General features: G+C 35.8%; 1 protein-coding gene across 4 annotated transcripts in view; it reads left to right on the forward strand.

The window, feature by feature from the left end:
• The window catches only part of TMEM131L (transmembrane 131 like), a 67,737-nt gene that overhangs the window by 15,722 nt on the left and 29,412 nt on the right, over nucleotides 1-22,603 (forward strand). For 3 of the 4 annotated variants that reach the window (XM_083367959.1, XM_083367961.1, XM_083367960.1), the window contains exons 4-8: nucleotides 11,942-12,010; nucleotides 12,737-12,860; nucleotides 17,103-17,219; nucleotides 19,289-19,399; nucleotides 21,720-21,797. In XM_083367959.1, coding sequence (XP_083224085.1) covers nucleotides 11,942-12,010; nucleotides 12,737-12,860; nucleotides 17,103-17,219; nucleotides 19,289-19,399; nucleotides 21,720-21,797 — 499 coding nt within the window. The remainder of the gene's footprint in view (nucleotides 1-11,941; nucleotides 12,011-12,736; nucleotides 12,861-17,102; nucleotides 17,220-19,288; nucleotides 19,400-21,719; nucleotides 21,798-22,603) is intronic. The other variant, XM_083367962.1, reaches the window with a different exon arrangement.

A 22,603-nucleotide genomic window follows, 5' to 3' on the forward strand; every position in this document is an offset into this window, starting at 1 on the left:
TATACCGCCCTATTCCCTGAGGACTCAGGGCGGTTTACAGGGAATTAAAAAATCCACCATACAAAAGTTAAAAAACCAAATTAAAAAATATTAAATTGACCCTGTATACTTAAAACCCCAATTAAAAATTTCTCCTCAGCCTGGGCCTGAGAGCTCAAAGAGCCAGGTCTTCAGGCCCCGGCGGAATGATCGGAGGTCGGGGGCAGTCCTCAGCTCCACCGGCAGCTGGTTCCAGAGGGCAGGCGCCCCCACTGAGAAGGCCCTATCCCTGGGTGTCACCCGCCGGCAATCTCTCACCGGCGGCACCCTGAGCAGACCCTCCCTGTGGGAGCGCACTGGGCGAAGGGCGTTTGATGACGGGAGCAGGTGTTCCCTCAAATAGCCCGGACCCAGGCCATGTAGGGCTTTATAGGTAATAACCAGCACCTTGAATTTCACCCGGAGGGCAACCGGAAGCCAATGCAGCTCGCGGAGTAGAGGTGTTACATGGGAGTATCGGGAGACCCCCATTACAACTCGCGCGGCCGCATTCTGCACCAGTTGAAGCCTCCAAGTGGTCTTCAAGGGCAGCCCCATGTAGAGAGCGTTACAGTAGTCCAAACGGGAGGTCACAAGCGCATGAGTAACTGTGCGTAGGGCGTCTCGGTCCAGATAGGGACGCAACTGACATGACCACGGAGATATCCTCGGACAAGCGCTGTCTCTTCGGCTTTGAAATGGAGATGAGCACCGGCCCCTAGAGTCGGAAACGACTAGCACGTACGTGCGGGGGAACCTTTACCTTTACCTTTTATTGCTGTCCAGAGAGCCCTTTTTAATGAGTTAATCTGTTTACATTGTTTCAGTAATTTAAAAATGGAGACAAAATTAGAGTAAGATTATCCTTAACTGAAGGATTCTTAAAAACTACTGTTAAAATTGTTCAGGTAGTACTATTTTCACACTTTAAAAACTGTTAATTTAAAGGAGGATGCATGCTTGTTTTCCAATATTTGCTACAGTGCATAATTACAAAAATTCAGTTAATTTCATCTGTTGTCCTATTTTCCCAGTCATCTCTAATCTTTGGCTTTGGTAGCTTGAGATATTGGCTATTGAAGTGCAGAATATCTAATAGGTACTAGGTTAAAAAAGATTGTTCTGTCCAGCTTCTCTGCCCTGTAATTTTTAAGGGAAGAGTGTATATTCTTTTGCCTTCCTCTACAGGTAGTCCTTGAACAACTGTTCGTTTAGTGACCTTTCAAAGTTACAACAGCACTGGAAAAAAATGACTAATGATCATTTTTCACACTTTTGACCATTGTAGCAACCCTATAGCCATATGATCAAAATTCAGATGCTTAGCAACTGGTTTATATTTAGGATGGTTGCAGTATCCCAAGGTCACATGATCCTCTTTTGTGACTTTCTGACAAAGTCAATGGGGAAGCCAGATTCACTGAACAGCTGTGTTACTAACTTAACAACTTCAGTGATTTACTTAACAACTATAGCAAGAGTGGTTGTAAATCGGGGCAAAATTCACTTAACAGATGTCTCATTTAACAGAAAGTTTGGACTCAGTTGTGATCATACGTCTAGGACTGCCTGTATCCATCATGATTTTATAACAACAGAAACTATTGGTATACAACTCTTCTCAGAGACTCAGCAGATGATTTGTGAAAAAGGAGTTGGAACAGACTGCAGCAGTTGTGTGTATGTAGTAGAAATCTATCACAAATTTAAGCAGGCTTTTACAAATTTACTTGCCAAATAACTTGGGACAAAAGAGGGAAAAAATGTATCTTGCTGTGCCAGAACACTTGATATTTTAAGATGATATTTTAAGAGCAAAATCAGACTTCCAGAGCTCTTTTGGGAATGTTGTGCTGTCATTTGGTAAGCTGATGGAAGGCTGCACCATATTTGGTATTCTGATGTTCAATATTATTTTTAGTTTTCTCTGTCTCTGGATCTGTTGCCCCATGCAGTCTCTGCATTTATGAAGATGTTTCTCAGTTTAAGATCTTCCTTCAAAATACTTCCCAGTTGCTGTTGACTTTATTCCAATATAGGTAGATATTTGTAAAAACAAATGGAAAGTTTGATTAATATATCTGCTGACAAGACAATTTCCAAATGTCCTTTTTATTTTACCTGTAATGCTGCCTTCCTTCATATTTGATCTCAAACTTTGTCTTTCCCTATCCCTTATCCCTATTTACTTTTTTCCCAACTGTCTTCATTGATAATAGGATTTGTAATGCAAAAACAATTTGGAGAGGGCAGAATCAAAAAATGCTACATAATGTATTTGCTAAATAAATCATTTGCTGTAAAAGTCCCTTCCCCATATATTTTCCCATCCTTCTGTTAAATAAACCCTGAAATAATTTGCTCATCTTTAGGAATGGACATATTTGTCAATTTTACCGTCTCTGTTTCCAATATCTATTTTTTATATCACAAGACTGCACTGCTTAGTTTTCATTTTAATATTTTTAGAAAGAACCAAACCATATATAGGATCATGTATATTTCTGCTAGTATAACAAATTCCTTATCTGTATTTTCTCCTACTGTATATGCATTTGTTGGAATGTCAAATTTTTAAATATGAACAAAGAGCAACTGTTTTCTGGTTGCTGTATACATTTTGGAAATGTGGATTTGATAAACTTGTATCAGATTATAAAAATTTTAAAAATCTTCCAATCTCCCATTAATTTTCCTGAGTCTTTATGGAAGCCCTCGTGGCAGGAAAGCCTTCTACACCTTGAGAGATTTCACAGTCAACCAACTAAGGGACAGATAGTTCATATCTAAATTTCTGTGAGCATTGACTCCAAGCTAACCTGAATTTTGTCATAAGCAGAGTTAAGTCTTATTTTGCTTCTTGAGACAATTGAAGCTTTAGTTTTTTGGTGGAGTCGGAGTCAAAAGTTACAATTCTAGGGGAAAAATATTGAATTAGAAAGGAACTTCTTATTCAAGGAATTGTTAGTTAGAAAAATGTACAGTCTAGCTCAGGAATTCTGGGAGTTGAAGTCCACGAGTCATAAAAGAGCCAAGGTTGCCTACTCCTGGTCTAGCCATTATAGCCAATGTAGTCCTAGGCTGCATCAACAGAGGAATAGTATATCAAGATCATATGAAGTATTAGTACCGCTATATACTGCCCTGATAAGACAACACTTAAAATACTGTGTCCAGTTCTAGTCCCCACAGTACAAAAAAAATATCTCTGGAAAGAGTGCAGAGAAGAACAATAAATCTGGAGGCTGAAACAAGAGAAATGATTACAGGAACTGAGTATATCTAATTTAATGAAGAGAAAGACTACGGGTGACATGATAGCAGTCTTCCAATATTTGAGAGACTGCTACAAGGAAGAGGTGGACAACTTCTTTTCCACATGAGAGCAAGACAAAAAGTAACAGATGGAAACTTATCAAAGAGAGATCCAACCGGGAATTAAGGAGACACTTCCTGACAGTTAATTAATCTGTTGAACATCTTGTCTTGAGAAGTCTAGGGTTCTCCAGCACTGGAGGATTTTAAGAAGAAATTTGACACTCATTTTTTCCAGAATGGTATAGGGTTGGACTAGAAGACCTCCAAGGTCCCTTCCACCTCTAACGTTCTGTATTCTGTACTGAGTTTCTTCATTTTAGATATGCTAGTTAAGATCTTTTATTGTTTCTATTGTTTTTTGTATCTATATTGGTTCAGTTATAAACGTTTGAAATCTCTTGTAATTTCTGAATATCAGTTGAATTGCATTTTGTCATGTGCCTTAATTTTATTAGAATATAACCACTATTTTTTATTTTACTTGGTTTGTATTTTTTATTTTTAGGAGTATTGATTTTTTCAGGTGGTTGCCTAAAATTAGAAAGGAATTTTTACATTGTCTTATTTCCTTATTTAAGGAAGTAATTATAACTATATTTTGGATTAAAACAACAAGCCATGGTTTGGAATATGAATTTTCTTAAGCAATATTTAATATTAATCATAGTATATGACATTTTGGTTCAAATTGCAAATCAAGATTAGATCTCTGCATTTGTGGAAGATGTATGATTTGAAGTTTTGGTAAAACAAAAACTAAGTTTATATATCATATAGTTTTGTGATAAAAAGTTACATTCCATTTTCTAATATTAGAAGTAATAAAGATTGTTCATAAAAATAAACCTATCAGAATCGATAGGCAGAACAACATTTAAATAAATTAAACAAAAATAATAAATAAGTTAAATAAAATCTTCAGTGTCATTTGTGGACTGCAAAATTGCAGTACCAAATTTTCAGTTTGATTAGAACTTCATTTGGATTGTAGATCTTACTTAGTTTACTAAAACAAGAAAAGATTAACACCAAGTGTCACTTTTAAAGTATGTGCCATCTTAAATAACATTGTGTGTTCAAATGCTTTTTCCACAATACTGTACTGCTTGCTATTTTCTAAATTCTATTCAAGGCAAGTAGCAATAGAATGGATTAGAAAGACCTCTGTTTGACCAACTCTTTGACCCATGACATACATGTTTTGTTGCCATTGACTACTGTTCTTCAGTGCCAGTTTGATTTCTGTTGCAGTGTTTCCATTTAGAGTTTTCCCTCACCATTTTTCCTGTAGTCTTAAGACCAGGAAGATTACTCTCTGTAATCCATTTCTTTTCAAAATTAATTTGAGTTTTGATTTGTTTAAGATATAGCTGTCTTTAAACTTATAAAACTATATTTGCATAGAAGTACTGGTTTTATATTACATGGATTACAGAATTGTTAAACTTTTTCTTATGTAGGTATATACATATATGCCCATCAGCCAAATATATGACATAACAAATATCACAAAAAGCTAATAGTTACTCACTTCTGTATACATGCTTATGCTGCTTACAAGTAAGGCCATATCAACCATGGTTTGTTAACCCAAGCTTATTGTGATATACAAAAGAGTTTTGTGCTCCTTTTGCCTAGAAGCATAGTGAAAAATACAGGTTAATGATTTTATATTTTTGTTTTTTCTGAATAAAAGATAAAATTCTGAAGTTTGGATAGTTGAGTGATGATAGCCTATTAGCTGCATTCAATTCGAGTGGAACTGTAAGTTTGTACATGCTTTTCATAAAGTTAGAGAGTGCATATTACATGGATTTCTCCAAGTGGCAATTATACCACAAAACACATTTTTTCTTTGTGAAACTCTTGCTTCTGTTTTAGAATAAATAGATATTTTGAGAGAGCACCATACTGGTTCTCAACCTGCAGTTTACTTAAACTTATTTTACATAGCAGACCATAGTTGCAACAGAATTTTATTTTGAAAATATTCAATATATTCATTCAGCTCTGTGATTAGACTTGAACAATTCAGCTTACCTACATTGACAGATACTTTATATAATTGCAAAATCTAGTTTGCATTGTTTATTTTAAGATTAGGAATTGGATTGTATTAATGTATAATGTATATATAATATGGCTAGGACCTAGGTGTAATGACATTTTACCTAGTGTGTTAACTCCTTTTTCAAATTACATTTCCTTCTTCTCTTCTTTGATTGCATTTCTCTTCTTTACAACAGAGGTATTCTCAGTGTGCATAGAATAGGGCCAAACTCTTTTTATTTCTTTAAATAACTCTTTTATTTGGAAAATATTTATCTGAAATAGATTCCATAGCTATTTGGATCTAGATTATCCCTGGTCATTTAATGGGACGACTACTGTGTATTAAAACCTTTGTTACCAAACAAAGGTTAAGCTGGATTTGCATATACAATCTCCTTTGGGATAATAGTGCAGATTGCATGGACTTTTGACCTAAGTGCTCCACATACAGATGAGATGTTCAGTATATAAAATATCAAGTCAGAGAATGGAGCTGCTTTCATGCTAACCCCTACAACATGCACATGCTAATAAAAGGAGTTCTTGAAATTTTATTTTTAAAAGTCTGTTAAAATTCTATTTGCAGTTAACTTATTTATGTGTGGAAAGTATATTGTTAGTATATTTTAATGGATTTTATGTTTAGATTTGTCTTGCTTATATAATAAGTTTACTTTCTCCATAATTCTGGCGTACTAATAATCTCATGGTAGTGTTGGCTTCCCCCTTGGGTGTCAACTGGCTGTTCTTATGACCTGGACAGCTGATAACTTGAGGACAGCTTCAGCTGTGGCTGAATATCAATTTTATAATTTCATTTCCTCTTAGGGGAAATAATCCAGTTTGGTTTGGATATCACATTAAGATAGAGTTACCGTAAGCAAAGTTACAGTTGTGGATATCACTGGATCTGCAATTGCCTCTGTTGGAGCCTGTTTGGCTATTTCATTTCATTTTTTGTGCCATCGAGTCATGTTTTGACTTGTGGCAAGTGGCCACTCAAATGGCCCTGTTCTAAGGTGGGATTAGAACTTTATTTATTTATTTATTTATTTTTGGGACTTATATGCCGCCCTATCTCCCGAAGGACTCAGGGCAGCTAACAACAATAAAACACAATAATACAAATGTTAAAAAAGATTAAACTAACAAGCCCCAATGATAAAATGATAAAATATTAAAAATATTCTATTTAAAAATCCCTATCATCAGTCCAGGTCAGCCTGATGGAAGAGAAATGTTTTAAGGCCGCGACGAAAGGACCAGAGATCCGGGGCCATCCAGAACTCAAGGGGAAGTTGATTCTACAGGGCCGGCGCTACAACAGAGAAGGCCCTCCCCCTGGGGGTCGCCAGCTGACATTGTCTAGCTGATGGCACCTTGAGGAAGCCCTCCCTGTGTGAGCACACCGGGCGATGGGAGGTTGTTTCTGGCAGCAGACGGTCCTGCAAATAGAACTTATGATCTCCTTGTTTCTAGCTTGATGCCTTAAGCACTACACCACACCACACATTCCTGATGTGTTTCTTGAAAATTAATTTATTTATAATTTATAATGAGCATGTGACTCTGGGCAATTTGCAACATTAAAAAAATCTAAAGTATAAAATCCATACAAGTCCAAGATCACATTGTGGCAACTGGGTGGCTTTGTTCTACTTTACCTTAGCTTAGAACTTATGTATGGGCAGCTTATGGTCTATTTCTCTGGCCACATCTCTGTTATAACCAAATTATTCTATCTCCTTTTAGCAGTAATATCTATATAGTCTGTTTTCTTTGTCTTTTATACATGTTGATATCTATGTGTGTAGGTGTCATTTTTGTTGTTTGAAGACAATTAGCAACAAAGAGACATCATTGAATTGGCAAAAACTGATAAGTTGTTTTCACTTGTTTGCTGTACAGTCCAATAACATTCTTGCCTTGCTACTTTCATCATTGGCATTCAGCTCCCCAAGCACAAGCAGCACAACTTACTTGCATGTTCTGTAAATTTCAGATTGAACTTGACCATAAACCTTGTCAGCCTCTTCTTCAGCAATAGTGGTTAGAGCATAAATATGCCCAACCTGTCACATCAACTGGTTGTCTACAAACCCTGAGTTTATTCTGTCATTGATTACAGTGTACCCAAATAATGACTCTGTTTTATCTTTTATAACTTTGAAAACAGTGCAATTACTTCTTTGCTTATTATCTTTTGAGTAGTAAGCAATATGATCTTCTAACTTAGTGTCCAATTCCAGTCCATTTCAATTCTCTGATGCCAAAGACATCAGAGTGCAGTAAATTCATGTCATCTTTCACTGTTGACCTTTCCTGTCTTTATGCTGCTCACATTCCATGTGCCTACAGTACTTCTATTTTTACAACTTCAGATTTTATTCTCTTTAACTTGCTATCTGGAAAGTCACACCATAAAGAATTCTGAAAAGTCCTCAGCTCTTTCTTAGTAGCATACCTAGTGCCATCTGACCTAAAAGGCTCATTGTCCAGAATTATACTGTATGTCAATAGCCTTATTTTGTCTATCCATTTAGTTTCACCATTACATTTTCCTGGTTAATATAAAATTATGCCTTTGCCATTGTCAGTAAATTGGGTATCCGCCTCCCAAACCATCATATATCACCGCTGTGTAATATAGATAGCTGCTTCTTTTAGCTGGTGTCAGCCTTTCAAGTAGGCCAGATCAGGAAATGAATAAGAAATATTGGAACTGTGCTTTGTTATACTGTAGTAACAGAACCTTGAAAGCCTGCAGCATTTTCCCTTCCTTGATCCAGAATCAAGACATTGTTTCTTCAGATTTCTGACTATCACTTCCCTTCCCAGGGTTAATTTATGTTTTGCTGTATTAGTTCAAAGTCATCTTAGTTTTCTGTAGCTGGGCAGCTGGATGACATTCATGCCTTGGATCAGGGGTCTCTAACCCCTGGTCCATGGACCTGTTCTGGGCCGTGGCATGCCAGCAACCAGGCCGCACAAGCAAAGCCCCATCTGTGATATGCAGGCAGCACACAAAACCATGCCCCCTTCGTTTCACAGAGAAACCTCTCTCCACGTAACTGGTCCCTAGTGCCAAAAGGTTGGGGACCTCTGCCTTGGATAATCATGTTGGGAATATGTACACTCCCACTGCTTTCCACTCACTCCACTCAGCAACATCCCTCACCCTGCCACAGTGAGGCAGCATAGCAGGCCTTGGTGTGACTACAAGCAATGGTGAAGTTAGGAAATGAAATGGTTGCCTGTTTTGCAAGGAAAACATTCTGTTTAGGCATTTCAGTATTATAAAACAAATTGTGCTTGTTCACTGTTCATATTCTTATCTACCCATACAGTACACTACAAAAGCAGATATATATGTAACAATTGGATCTGTCAATCTAAGTATTATGAAATACAAGATCAGAAGAATTAAGGTTTTTTTAGATCAATTCCGCTAACATGGGCAAGGTTATATGACAACAATAACAAAACAGATTACAAATATACGAGCACTTACATTAAGCTGAATTTTTATGTTGCATCTGACTTTGAAGCATATTGCCTGCACCAATACTAGGTGTTTATATGATTAAAAATTGTAATAAAGTTGTAGTGCTTCTGATTGCATCCATTGAAATTAATATAGCTGTAGGCTTCTGTTCTTAGAAGCTGATTCATCCACAAAAACTGATTCAAAGGTACTGTATGTAGAAGGCTGTGGGGAATAGGTATTATGCAAATGAATGCATGGGAGAAAACTAAAAGTTGGTAGCATGTGCTGCCTTTGGCATTGTGATTTAAACTAATACCTGACTTCAGTGTAAATTTTTGGATAGGCTATATACAATTAAAAATGCTTCTTTATTTGAAATAGAAGCCTCTGAAAATTGGGCAAGTTTCCTCATATGAAGGTAAAAATAAGGTCACATATATGCATGCTCCTGCTTTTAATTAACAAGTCATACATATAAACTTTCAAAAGAGTCAATTTTTGAGAGATGTAGAGAAGTAAATATCAGAATACGGTGCTGACACTGCTGTATGGGGGAGCTATACTAGAAACTGATGAGGCAGGGTGTGCAGAGCCCTGCTTCCTCTCTTGAACCTCTGCTATCATGATGATACTGAAGTGTCTTTTTGCTTTGTACCAAATTGGAAGGCTGAGAGTCAGTATAGTTTAGTGATTTTTCCCCCCACATTGAAGCAGAGGCTTTGAGACTTTAGCAACAGGAAGATCATGCAGCATATCCTGCTTTGTCCTTGTTAGGGGCAGATTGTTGCATACTACATTTGCTTGTTGTGACCAACAAAAAGTATTGAAATATTCACAATAAAAAAAAAGAATGTCCAGAAAAAGATTGCATTCTTTTGGTTCTGAGGAGAGTGATGATCTTTCCCTATAAGATTGTGCCCAGAAGATAATGTAGTAGGGTTTGCTCTTTTAGTATCTAACTCTTCTACAACATTCAATCCTGTTGCAATGCTATTTAACATCTTAATGAAATCACCAGGGTACATCAGGTAGAGATTTGCATAGTATAAATATGCAGTAACAATCAGATATGTATCTCTGTGTTCCATATGGAAGAAAGTGATGCTTGTGAATATTTCCTACCATGTTCCCCTGAAAGTTAGACCCAGGCCAATAGTAAGCTCTAGCTTGAGTTTTGGGTGTGGGACTAATATAAGCCCTACTCCAAAACTAAGCCCTAGTTTTGGGGTGAGTTACACCCCTAAAAATCAAGCTAGGGTGGGTGTAGGAAGGTGAAGCTGCCCCACACCCACTTACCTTACCGGCAGGACCACCACAGCCAAGCCTCCCATGCCCCGACACCTGTCATGCTGCTGCTTGACTTCTTCTGTGGCTGCTTGCCACCACTTGTGGCCAGACACCATGTGGCACATTGCACCGTAGCTGCTCCTCCCGGCAAGACACCGCATGGCTCTTTGGGCCGTTTTGTTGCTTGCATGCTTCAGGCCACTTCCACTGCTTGTGCAGTGCTTCAGGCCACTTTTGTTGCTCGCGGCAGGAGGCCACATGGTGCTTTGGGCTGTTTCTGCTGCGGAAATGGCCCAAAGAGCCAGGCGGTGTCCTCCCACGAGCAGCAGAAATGACCCAAAGTGCAGGAGCAAAAGAAGTGGCCCAAAGCACGTGACAAACAGAAGTGGCCCAAAGCGTGCAAGCAGCGGCAATGCCCTGAAGCACCATGCGGCATCCTGCCAGGTGGAGCGGCAATGGCGCAATATGCCACATGGTGTCTAGCCACAGGTGGGAGCAAGGAGCTGCAGAAGAAGTCAAGCAACAGCGCAACAGGTGTTGGGGTTTGGGAGGCCTGGCTGCAGTGGTCCTAACATAAGACATTCCTAGTGCCTCTTTTGGAGGCAAAAAAAAAAAGACCGGGTCTTAATTTGAGGGAAACATGGTACACTTGATGATGAACTAGATGAGGTAGAAAAAGATTAAAATTTGGATACATGATCAAGATAACTATTATTTCATTGGAAACTGGTCTTGATAAGCATTGATAAGTCCTAAATGAAGAAGTAATCCTTGGTTGTCACTGTATTTGCAGGAGATAACATTTCTGGTGTACCAGATACAGTCTTTCTTGAGGCACTTAGATTTGGTGATAGTTATCCATGTTATTTTTACTTCCTGCCTGAATTATTGCAAAGCACAATAATGCTAGTGTATAAATGCTGGTGTGTTTTGTCCAAACTGTCAGGTCTGTTTTCTAGGAATTTTTCACTCTGTGGTCATGTTAAACTACAGCTGCAGAAAATGTTGACTGAATACTCATTGGAATAAACCTGTTTACCTTCCCCCTTCACCCCCAATAGTTGCATGCAAATTAAACCAGCAAGCCTCAGCTGCATAAGAATAATGACAGAGTTGACTTCTAATTGATGGTATGGCAGCTACTTATATGCCCTTCATATTCTCAAACACTTTTAAATTAGCCATTACAGAATAGTTTATATGTAACTGAATTCTTTAAAAAGGATTTATTACATTTGGATAGAATATTCTGAAATCTAGTATCCAGTATTCAGAATTTTCTATAGTTTAGCAATACAGAAATGGAATTAACTAAAAAAAACCCAAGCACTAGATGTCACACTATACATTTAATTCAGGGGTGTCAAACTCAATTTCATTGAGGGCCGCATCAGCATTATGGTTGCCCTCAGGGGGCCGGGTGGGTATAGCCAGGGTGGGCATGGCCTACTGGGTGGGCGTGGCTAGAGTGCGTATGGCCTACTGGGTGGGAGTGGCCAGCTCTGCATCGTTCGCATCAAGGGTGCCTATGGGGGCCTGGGCAGGAGTGGGACAGATCTGAGGGTCTCTAACAGAAGGGGGGTCTCTGGGCCAGGGCCAAGGCAGTGGGGGGCGGTTCCCTCACTGTTTCCAGGATGGCTTCACGGGCCGCATGAAACCACTTCGCGGGCCGTATCCGGCCCCCGGGCCTTGTGTTTGACATGTCTGATTTAATTGGAGTGTTTACATATATTCTCTTATCTAATAAGATTCTACAGTTATTGCTATATTCTTTTTCAGATTTTCTGCAAAAATGCCTGATGGCAAGATTCTTCATTTTCATCCTTCTATTCTCCATTTTGGAATGCAGTGAGTATTTTTCACTTTTTCAGAATAAAGGCAAAGTAATACCTATAATACAAAAATAATATTTTTAAGAAAACAGCCTTTTGCCTATTTTCCTTTCTCATTACAATTATTTTATAAGATGCATCAATATTTTCAGGGTGATTATGAAAAGTAAATAATGGGCAACATATACGAAATATTTTTTTAATTATGAAAGAAGCACATTAGCTAACTTTTAAAATAATTACAGCTCTTAAGAGGAATATGTAAAACGGCTATATTAACTTGCTTTATAATCTAAACTGTTTACCTATTTGTATCATAGTTTTAGTGTTATATCAAACCAGGGTTTGTTATGTGATCAAGGCAAGGCTCACGCGTTACTATGTTGAGTTTCCGATACTTTCAGCTATAGTTTGTCCTTGTCCTAAAACCCAATTCTGCATATTCAAGCAATACTCTTCTGGTTTGATTCTGCTTTGAAAAGCACATAAAAACAATATTTGAATAATACATTGAAATCAGCAAATTTTGAGAGAGCCACAGTACTACTAGGAAAGGAGAATTTGTGTCATTGTAAACCATGGCTTGATACTTTGTCTTCCGTTATTACAAACTGTTGAAAATAATGTTATTTTTGTGGAATATAATTCTGTAGTAGTTTGAGTGTTGAAATTGAATTGGAGCAATAATAATAATACATTATTTTAGCACTGTCCTCTATTTCACCTTTTCTTGTTTCCCTAGGTTACTGGGGATACCCAAAGCTAAAATGCTCTATGCTTACAACCCTAATAAGGATAGAGACATTCTAGTGAATTCAGTGTTTACAGCAACTAGGCATTTTCATGTGTCCCCTGCTCATAGCAGAGTGAGTATTTTAATGTATTTTTGAAAATTACGTTGCAGTAGCATGCCAATTTTTGCCAAAATGGCAATGGTTATGTTTGTAGCTAGATCAATTTATAATTAACAAATGAAGCTACATTCATTTGTATCTGAAAAGAGACTGACATTGACTTGCTGCTGTCATATTTTATTTATTACATTTTATTTTATTTATTAAACTTACTGACTGTCATCTTACCTCTTGGTGGCTTACAATATTAAATTGGAAGAGGGAATGCATTGAAGGGGATACAAATTTTTTATTACTTGGTAGAAAAAAATATAGCTTGTTATTAAAAAAAACCCCTCTCTTCTATCATTTAGAAGACACACATTTTGTCTGAAGCAAATACTTGCAAAAGAGCAAACATTGCTTGTAAAATACACAGTTGCAAATAGAATGTTATATTTTATCAAATGTACACAATACTTAAGTATTATTCTTTTATATTTTACTAATGCATGGCTGTATACAAATGTTAATAATAAAGCATTCAGTATAACCCATTTACAAGAGAAACCTTGATCCAGTGACTTCTAACAATGATTGTTATATCCCAATGATTTAATTACTTTTCTGGAATTTTAGAATACTAGTGATTTAATAGCATATGCAGAACTGCTTGTTTAGGGGAACCTGAGTGATTTATGATTGCAGGCAGTGCTTGACCACATTTGACCCCAAAATTTCTGTTGCTAAGTGAAACAGTGAATTTTATCCCATTTTATGACCTTTCTTGCCACGGTTGTTAAGTGAATCATTGCTGTTAAGTTAGTAATATGATTATTAAATAAATCCAGCCTCCCCATTGACTTTGCTTGTCAGAAGGTCACAAAAGGTGACTACATGACCCTGGGGCACTGCAAGTGTCATAAATACATGCCAGTTGCCAAGTGTCCCAAGTTTTGATGGGGATGCTGCAACGGTCATAAGTTTGAAAAACAATCATTTTTTTTCAGTGCCATTATAACTTAGAATGGTCACTAAATAAATGCTTGTAAGTTGAGGACTGTCTGTATAGAAGACAGTTCCAGCATTCTAAAGTGATATGTGAATCAGTTTGAAAGTACATATGCAACTGATTCAATATTTACAGTAAATGTTTACATTAACAGTCTTGGATAGGAATATTATTGAGAGACTCCTTCAGTGCCATCAAGGACACGTAGGTATATCAATGTATAGGCCTTTGTATGAGGCCACAGGAATGTGATAAAAGGTTTGGGGAGGAATACAATACATAAGCAGATTGTAAGAGAATATTAAATATCAGCTCTGTCCCTCTCCACATTAAGATCTAAGATTGAGGTTTTCTCTGTGCTCACCATAGATATAGATTGCAGGTACACCTGCAATGAACTCCCTCCCCATTCAGTATCCGTATTATTATACATGTTCTTGTTACCCTCTCTGTAGCTACAGGTAGTCCTTGACTTAAAATCATAGTTTGGGACCAGAATATATGTTAGTAAATTGCAGCCATAAGCTGAGTCATATCTGATTTTATGACAATTTTTATCACAGGCGTTAAGTGAATCTTCACAGCTGTTAAGCAAATCATATGGTCATTAAGTGAATCCAGCTTCCTCAATGGATTTTTTTTTGCCAGTTGTGGTTGTAAATTGGCAAAGAAAGATTGGAAAACGTGATCATGCAACTGTAGGAGGCTGCAACCTGTCATAAATACAAGGCAGTTGCCAAGCACTCAAATTGCAATCACATAACTGTGGGGTAGTGCAACAGTTGTAAGTGCGAGTATAGGTCATAAGTCACTTTTCCCGAGGCTATTGTAACTTTATCAAACAGTTGTAAATCAAGGACTACCTATACAATGAAGTCTTTATGCCTTGGTTCTATTTTACCATACTGAAACACCTGAAATCATATGTCTCCTGAAAATTTGAATCCCCAAATTGCACTCAAACTACAAAAAGTTTCTAACACAATGACACAAGTTGTAGCTACAATACTCATGTGCGCAACAACTGCATTACTAAAAGCTGAAATACTAACCCCTTTATATGGTGCTACACTTCCTTAGAAACCTTTCTGTTGGAGGCCATTTGAGGCTCTGGTGGTTAAAATACTGACTCAGTTTTAAGACAGAAAGCTGTGGCTTTGGCTTAGCTTGTATTAATAAATAGACACACTTTCCTGTGAAAGAACTGAATTGTTTCTGATTTACAACCCATTGAAAGATATCAAGATAACCAAGTATATTTATAATTTTGCATTATTATATCACATGTTTTAAAGAATAAAGGCGGGTTGACATCATGTTATTGGGTTCTGTTTCATTTAGGCAAACATACTACAAAGTTTTCCCCCCTCCTTTTTGTAAAATGTAATATTTTTCCTGTTATAAGTATATGACGTGAATTCATACAGGATGCAAACAGCAAGTTTGAAATGCGGTTCAACCCCTGAAACATAAAACAACTTGCATATGCTGATATGGGATCAAGTTCTATATATTTGTAGTGCTGCTTCTTTTATCCTTAATAGGCTAAGCCTTAACAGAACCTGACAACTATCCTTAATGAAATACTTAAAATATGGTTTGAAAATTCTTGTGTTTTCCTTTTGCAAAATAAAAATTTATTTTGCAATTCATCATGTCTTTTTGAAGAAAAACAAATCTGGGACTTGTTCGCAAAGTATAATGGATGCAATGATAATCAGTGCCAAAATTTTGGTATCCTTAAAATGTATTAAAATGTTTTTCTATAATATTTCCTCCTTACCCTTGTCACAACTTACTCTGAAGTTGACCTCATTTCAAGGGTAGTTTTCAAGTTCAGTTGCTGTTGAAGGGCATCAGTCAACATAAACCAAATATATGGAAATGTGAACCTATTTCCATAGAGATTTTCGCATCTCATCCTTAATGTTAAAATGTCCTCTTTGTGTGTGTGTGTATGAGTGCATATATGTGTATATTTGACTTTTCCTGTCATCAAAAGTATAAACAGTTTTAGTAGCTTATCACCTACTTTTAAAATACAACACTCTTCTTTCCATATTCCATCTCTTATCTATAAGCAAATCCTTATAGCTATATTGTTTCAGTCCTGGTCAGCAAAAGTCCTTTAAGGACTCTTTTAACCTTGATCAAATAAATCAGTTTTATATATCCTTTTTATTATTAAAACATCAATCAGTTTCTTTTGTATGTCTTCTATAACCTTTTTTTTCCATGTCATGTTTAAATCCACTTTTATATCACTCTCAATCAAGTCAGGTAATATTTGCTCCTGTTCCATAGCATCTTTTAAACACAGTCTGTTTGTAGAGGCAAACACTTAAAACTAACTTCTGGGACCATTGTTCAAAAGTATCCTTTAATATGTCTTGTGTTAAAATATTTTGCTTCATTCTGTATTTGTAAATCGGGACTGAGTATTCTTCTCTGTTAATTATAATCGCCCTGAGTCCTTCGGGAGATAGGGCGGGATATAAGTCCAAATAAATAAATAAATAAATAAATAAATAAATAAATAAATAAATAAATAAATAAATAAATAATCACTAGTTACAGCTGTACTGAGATTGTAATTTTCCATTTCATCCAGACCTTACAAGCTGTTGCTTACAATTGTAATGTAGGAAAAAGCCATGAGGAATGAGAAGAGGATATGTAATATGATACTAGTCTTTGCTATTTGATACCACATGAAATCCATTTAAATCCCTTTAAAATGGATTTTACATTAAGGTGTAATATAGCCACTTTTTAGCCTGGAGTAATGTGTGAATGTATCCATTAAGGAGTGGCATTATGTTAGTGATTAATAACTCTATGTGTGAATAGCTAGTAGCTGGATTTATGCCATAATGCTTAGCTATAATCTGAGTTTTTGGCTTAGCGGTATATGTGAAGTTGGCCACCATGATTCATAAAAATGATTTATTGCTTAATGTTATGGGTAACCTAGCTATGCTGGTTTATCAAAGGATGATTAATACATTGAAGACCAGATAATAGAACACCATTACTGTGACACTTTGAAGACAATAATTTTCTATGCGTTATAGACGGACAGTGTAGTACTTCTGGGAGTTGGTTGTAGATTTGATGAAGTGATGTGCAAATGAGTGTATCTTGGCTAGTTTTATCTTAGTACAGCAAAGAGGTTAGTGGCTATCCCTTGGTAATTTATAAGTGTAATAAATCTGTGGCAATTTAATATATTGAACATCAGATACTTTTTATCTTACTTGTAGGTGATTCCAGCAATGGGAAAAATTTATTTCAGAGTACTTTTTCTTCCAGTAGAAGAAGGCAGTTTTGAAAGTTCATTATTTATAAATACCTCAACTCATGGAATATTTTCATATCAGGTAATACTAATTTACCAGCTTGAAGTACAGAAGATACTTTATTTCAAATGATGGTGTAGTGGACAAACAAGTGAAAGCTGACAAAGATGTACAGTCCAAATAAATACAATTTGCAGAACATTACATACTGTGTAAGAGATTGATATTTACAGGTATCTGCTCCTCAAGTCTTCACTATCATGAAGGGATTCTGCATTAATGTTGGTGATTCTCCCTTAAGCAGAATAATATTTATGAATTTTAATAAATAAATACTAGGAAATTTTAATAATTTTTTAAAGGCAAGTTGTCTTATTGGGAATATTAATATTTTGATATTCATCTCACATAATTTTAAACTGTCATGATGCTTCATTTTTATATTTAATTGCAGAATTGGTCTTACTGGGGTGTCAGAAACTGGCATGAGAAAGGCATGTTTCTATAGTTTATGTAGATGCCTCTGGATTTTTAAGCAGTTCTATGCTGGAGCAAAGCAGACTGTGATACACATTCATCCCTCTCTTTCCTACCAGGAAACATAGCATAATATCTTCATCCTTGTCTTATGAAAAACAAAGATCCTCTTTTCACTGTAGTGGGGACCGAAGCATCATGTCATCTGAGAATATAATGCCTTTGTTTATAGCCCTAGTTTTTACGCTAGTGTGGAACATGGGTAAAAACTGCCTCCTTTTTGAACCCAGCTTCTCTGGCAAAGTTCTCCTACTTTCCTACTTTTTTCCTTCTTTCTGAAGACAGCCCTGTCTTTGTAAATTTGCACTGTCACCACAGCCTTTGGAAAGCTGTACTATCTTTGGAACAAGTCATTCTGGAGACAACAAATTTCTGAAGACAGAAGCTGGAAAAGTTGGGTCTGAAAAGGAGACAGCAAAAAGTAGCTTAAGGAAACAGAAACTTGAGTACAATACATCATAACAGCCCTTACCTGAAAAATATTACATTACAAGGCCTGTGTAGCTACTGTGAGAGTTCAGAAATGTTGTTGCTTCTCTAGTTTATAACACTTTTTAGGGATACATGAAGAGGGCAAATGGTATATTAGCTTTCACTTTTTAAATTAAAATTTGATCAGTTTGCTTGTTTTACAAAAAGTTAAAGCTAGATGGGATAGCTGGTTCAAATATAATGAAGAGAGCATTATGTTGGCTATTCCAGTAATAGATATAATGTGATGCATGTCCTTAATATACAAACACATACATACATGCATGTACTTTTAATGCCAATAACATACAATAAAATATTGATTAATGATTATAAACATGGAGAAAAAAATTGAAGTTCTATTAAATCTGAATTGGGGAAATTTACATCCTTACATCATTGACATTTGTGCATCATTTGCAGCCCTTTACATCATTTGCATAATTTAAAGCAAGGTGCAAACAAATACAAATATTAATTTAATATGTTATACAAAAAATATTATTTACAATAGTGGAAATATCTGTACTCAGGTGAAAGTTTGTTCTCCGAGCTTGTGGCTTGGTTCCGAACGTTTTGTTACCAGGGTAGGTAACATCTTCAGTGGATTTTAGGGGATGTCTGTCAGTGTTTATAAGGGCTTCAGGTGTGAGTTTTACAAGACCCATCACAAGACTGTCACTGATGACTCACACCTGACGTATCACAAGACCCTCCCTTGACACACCCACACCTGACGCCCTTATAAACAGAACACTGACACTGAAATCCCTTAAAATCCGCTGAAGATGTTACCTAGTTGGTAACAAAATGTTCACAAACCAACCCACAAGCTCGGAGAATGAATCTTCACCCTCAATATTATTTACATTACAAAGTTTTGAGAACTGTTTTGTAAGAAACATAATTTGTTGTTTAGGGGAGTAGGTGTGACATTCAAAAAAATTTGGTCAGTTGCATTTGAAGTTTCCTGAAAGGAAATTTTGTTTACACCCTAAATGTTTACCACGAACAGTATCTCAATGCTGCAATATCTTATTTATTGTTAAAATAGCATTATATAAATGTGTTTGTAAAAGATTGCAGTTCTTTATTACATTTATTGTTGGAAATATTTAATATAACATCTTGTTTTACACTAGGTATTTGGAACCGGAACTTCAGAAGCTGTTTCAGAAGATTCTAGAGAGGAGTTAGCAAACACTTATTTGCTGCTTCCCCATATCAATAGTATTCAGATCTCACAAACACTGGTACTGTATTCTTTTAAAAAATATCTATTACTCTCAATGTCCTGTTTATTAAGTACAGTATTAATTGGACTTTTGAGTGTGACCTGGAAAATGAGAATGGGTAATAATATTTGAAGATTCTAATAATGAGTTTGTAAATGGTGGGAAAAGTAACCCTATTGATGAAGTAACCAATAATTAAAGGCTCTGGTTTTGCAGACAAGTGTTTCATTATGCTGAGGGTTTTGCTCTAAAAATAAAGAAAGCCAATGTTTTGCTTTCTCATACATCCATGCTTTGACTTAATTATCACTCACTGTCATCAGTTAATTTAAGCAGGCAAAATTCCTGACATACAAACCAGTTTGGTACATACATACCTGTTAAATAACATACTGTTAAGGAGAGGATCTCTTAATGAGATTTTTTTTTAAAAAAATTCATCTTGTTTACAAACAAATATTATTAAGGATTTCATTACATTGATTGCTGCTGTTATTTATTCATAACAAGTTAGATCAATTCATAATTGTTCTGAAGCAATCTTAAGCTCTTTTACATAGTATTATGTAAAAGAGAAATGCACAATCTTATTCCCTTGGCTGCCTGCTTCTAAACATAGCAATAGGTAATGTGCCAGATGCAGAGAAATAATTAAATTCAGGACTCCGGAAATCACATAATATTTAATTTTAATTAAGTTTAAATGCAAATAATATTTAATTTGTTTAAGAATTTAAACAACATTTTTAGAGCAATGTTTCTCAATCTTGACAACTTTAAGATGTGTGGACTTCAACTGCCATGGTGTCTGGGTAATTCTAGGAATTTAAGTCCACAAGTCTTAAACTTGCCAAGGTTGGACACCCCTGTTTTAGATATTGCTTTGTGGTTAATATCTGAAAACCTAAGTGTGAATCTCATCTTGTAGCATTTGTCTGTTGAAGCATAATAATAAGAGTGCCCAGTAGTGATTGGCCATTTTATAATAGATTGTTATCCAGAACTGAATGAATTGAATTAACATATTGACTGACCACTTTAGAGCAGAAAAAGCAGGAATGCAAATTTCAGCACACAAATCAGTGTGCTTTCCAAAAAAAATTTCTATCATAAACTTTTTCTGTTTGTGCCATTGTCTTTAAAAATTTTATGGGCAGAATAAAAGTGCATTGAAGTGTGTGGAACATAAATATTAGATTTATATGTGAAAGTATATAGGTAAAGGGTATGATTTGCATGCTAAGGGCTTCCCACTTTGCAAACAGGAAAACATTCAAAAAGAGCTAGAACTGTGGACTGCTATGTGAACTTTTTTTAAAAAAAAAAGAAGTTCTAGCTTAATGAGGGGAAAAAGTGCTTTATTCACCTCTATGAATAAATATGTTTTTAAAAGGCAAGATCCACTTTCATATACGATTAATCATAAAAAAGGGACGATATAAGTCTAGATCTTATTTTAAATAAAAAATATTCATGCAAACTCGATCACTGGCTCTGCATGATGTAGCAGAAGCAAGGGGAACAGGTTTGCTAAATTAAACGTGGTAAGAGAAGTTTACTAGCCTTAAATATAGCAAGGCTGCTTACTCTATACCATGACAACATAAACAGTCCCTAGTAGTTTATTAAAAGATGCATTGATTGTTTCAGTTGTTATGCTGTTAGTCATTATACTGATTTATTAAATATTCTTTCAGAGTGAGTTATAAGTATAGGTTTTGCTGATTCTCCTGTACTGTATTTTAACAAAGCTGATACTACACACACTTTTCGATCTTAGGTATTAATATTTCCACAAAATATAGTGCTTATAGAAAGAATTTAAATAAGATCTTATATCTCCCCCTTGTGGAAATGTAAAACTTTGTAGGAATGAAATAAAATTAGCAACAATGCTATTTAAATTTAGTAAATATTATATTATGTTTTTATCATTTATATTTTGGATGCAGACTCTTCAGGAAGTACCTTTGACAATCTGATGTGACAAAATTATAAATACTTTTTCAAGTGGTTACTTATTTTAACACAAATAACATAAATTACAATATTAAAAAGCATACATGCCATTTGTATATTATTAAAATGTCTGAAGTACATTGTATACAGTATATAATGGAAGGCTGCTATGATCAGCAACCTTGGGTCCAGTAATTAGAGACCCAGATTTCTTGTTTCTGGTTAGGAAGCCCAAGATTTTGATACAGAAGAAAGTACTTCTCTGTACTTTGACATAACCTTTTGTTCTATTTAAATATTATCAGTTTCTCCTTATTTTCCTCTAGATTTCAATTTCTTGAACTATTTTATAAAACTACTGGTTATGTATTTTTTTCAGGCAGAAACTAGGAATGTCAGTCATGTAAAAGTTCGCCTTGAATGCAGTTTACATAACAAATTGTATCATTATTTTAAGGTATGGCATGTATGTTTGCTCTTAAATTTGCTTTTACGACTATAAGCATTTTATCTATGAGCAATAAATTGAGCTGCTGTTAGATGTGACTTGAACCAGTCCTGATTCATTGTTCAGGTTTGCATTGGCATATACACTGAAGTTATCTTTTCAACACTAATTCTCCCCTCTTTATCTTTATCAAGTCTTTTTCAAGTAATACGTGTCTTAACATGAAAGCTCCTGTGTCCTTTTTATTATTTATTCGTGAACATTATTAGAATTATTTAATAATTGCTCTTAAACATTCTTTTCTGTGAAAAATTAGCTTTGTTAAGCAGAGTCACTTTTATTCTAGATATTTTTCTCTTCAACTTTAAGCTGGATATTATCTAACATAGGTTTCTGTGCCTTGTTTCCCTTCCTGTCTTCTTGATTCTCTTAATATATTGGGGATCTTAACATGAGGTAGACACAACATTTTCTGTTATTAAAGTGACTCTAAGAATGTGCACAACTTGCATACTTTTTTCATTGCCATTGTAACTTGTCACCAAACAAACTGTTGCGAGAATTACCTGTACTCCTGAATACTGGAGGGCTTTGGAATGGAATGAAGGGCAGTTAGTTTCCAAAATTTTTCCTCTACCAATACAATGTTGAATGTCAGACAGAACTTTTTCTTTCATGCCGTGCTGACCTAAAGTTAAAATCAAACAAGAAGACGGAATTTAGTGCAGCCTGTAGAGTTTTGAGCATATGAAACATTCAGCATTGGTCATGAGGTGGCCGATGAGGGCAGAGGAGTAGTTTAGAATTTGCAGGCG

Source organism: Vipera ursinii (genome assembly GCF_947247035.1).
Source record: "Vipera ursinii genome assembly, chromosome: 7".
In the NCBI taxonomy this organism is placed as follows: domain Eukaryota; kingdom Metazoa; phylum Chordata; class Lepidosauria; order Squamata; family Viperidae; genus Vipera; species Vipera ursinii.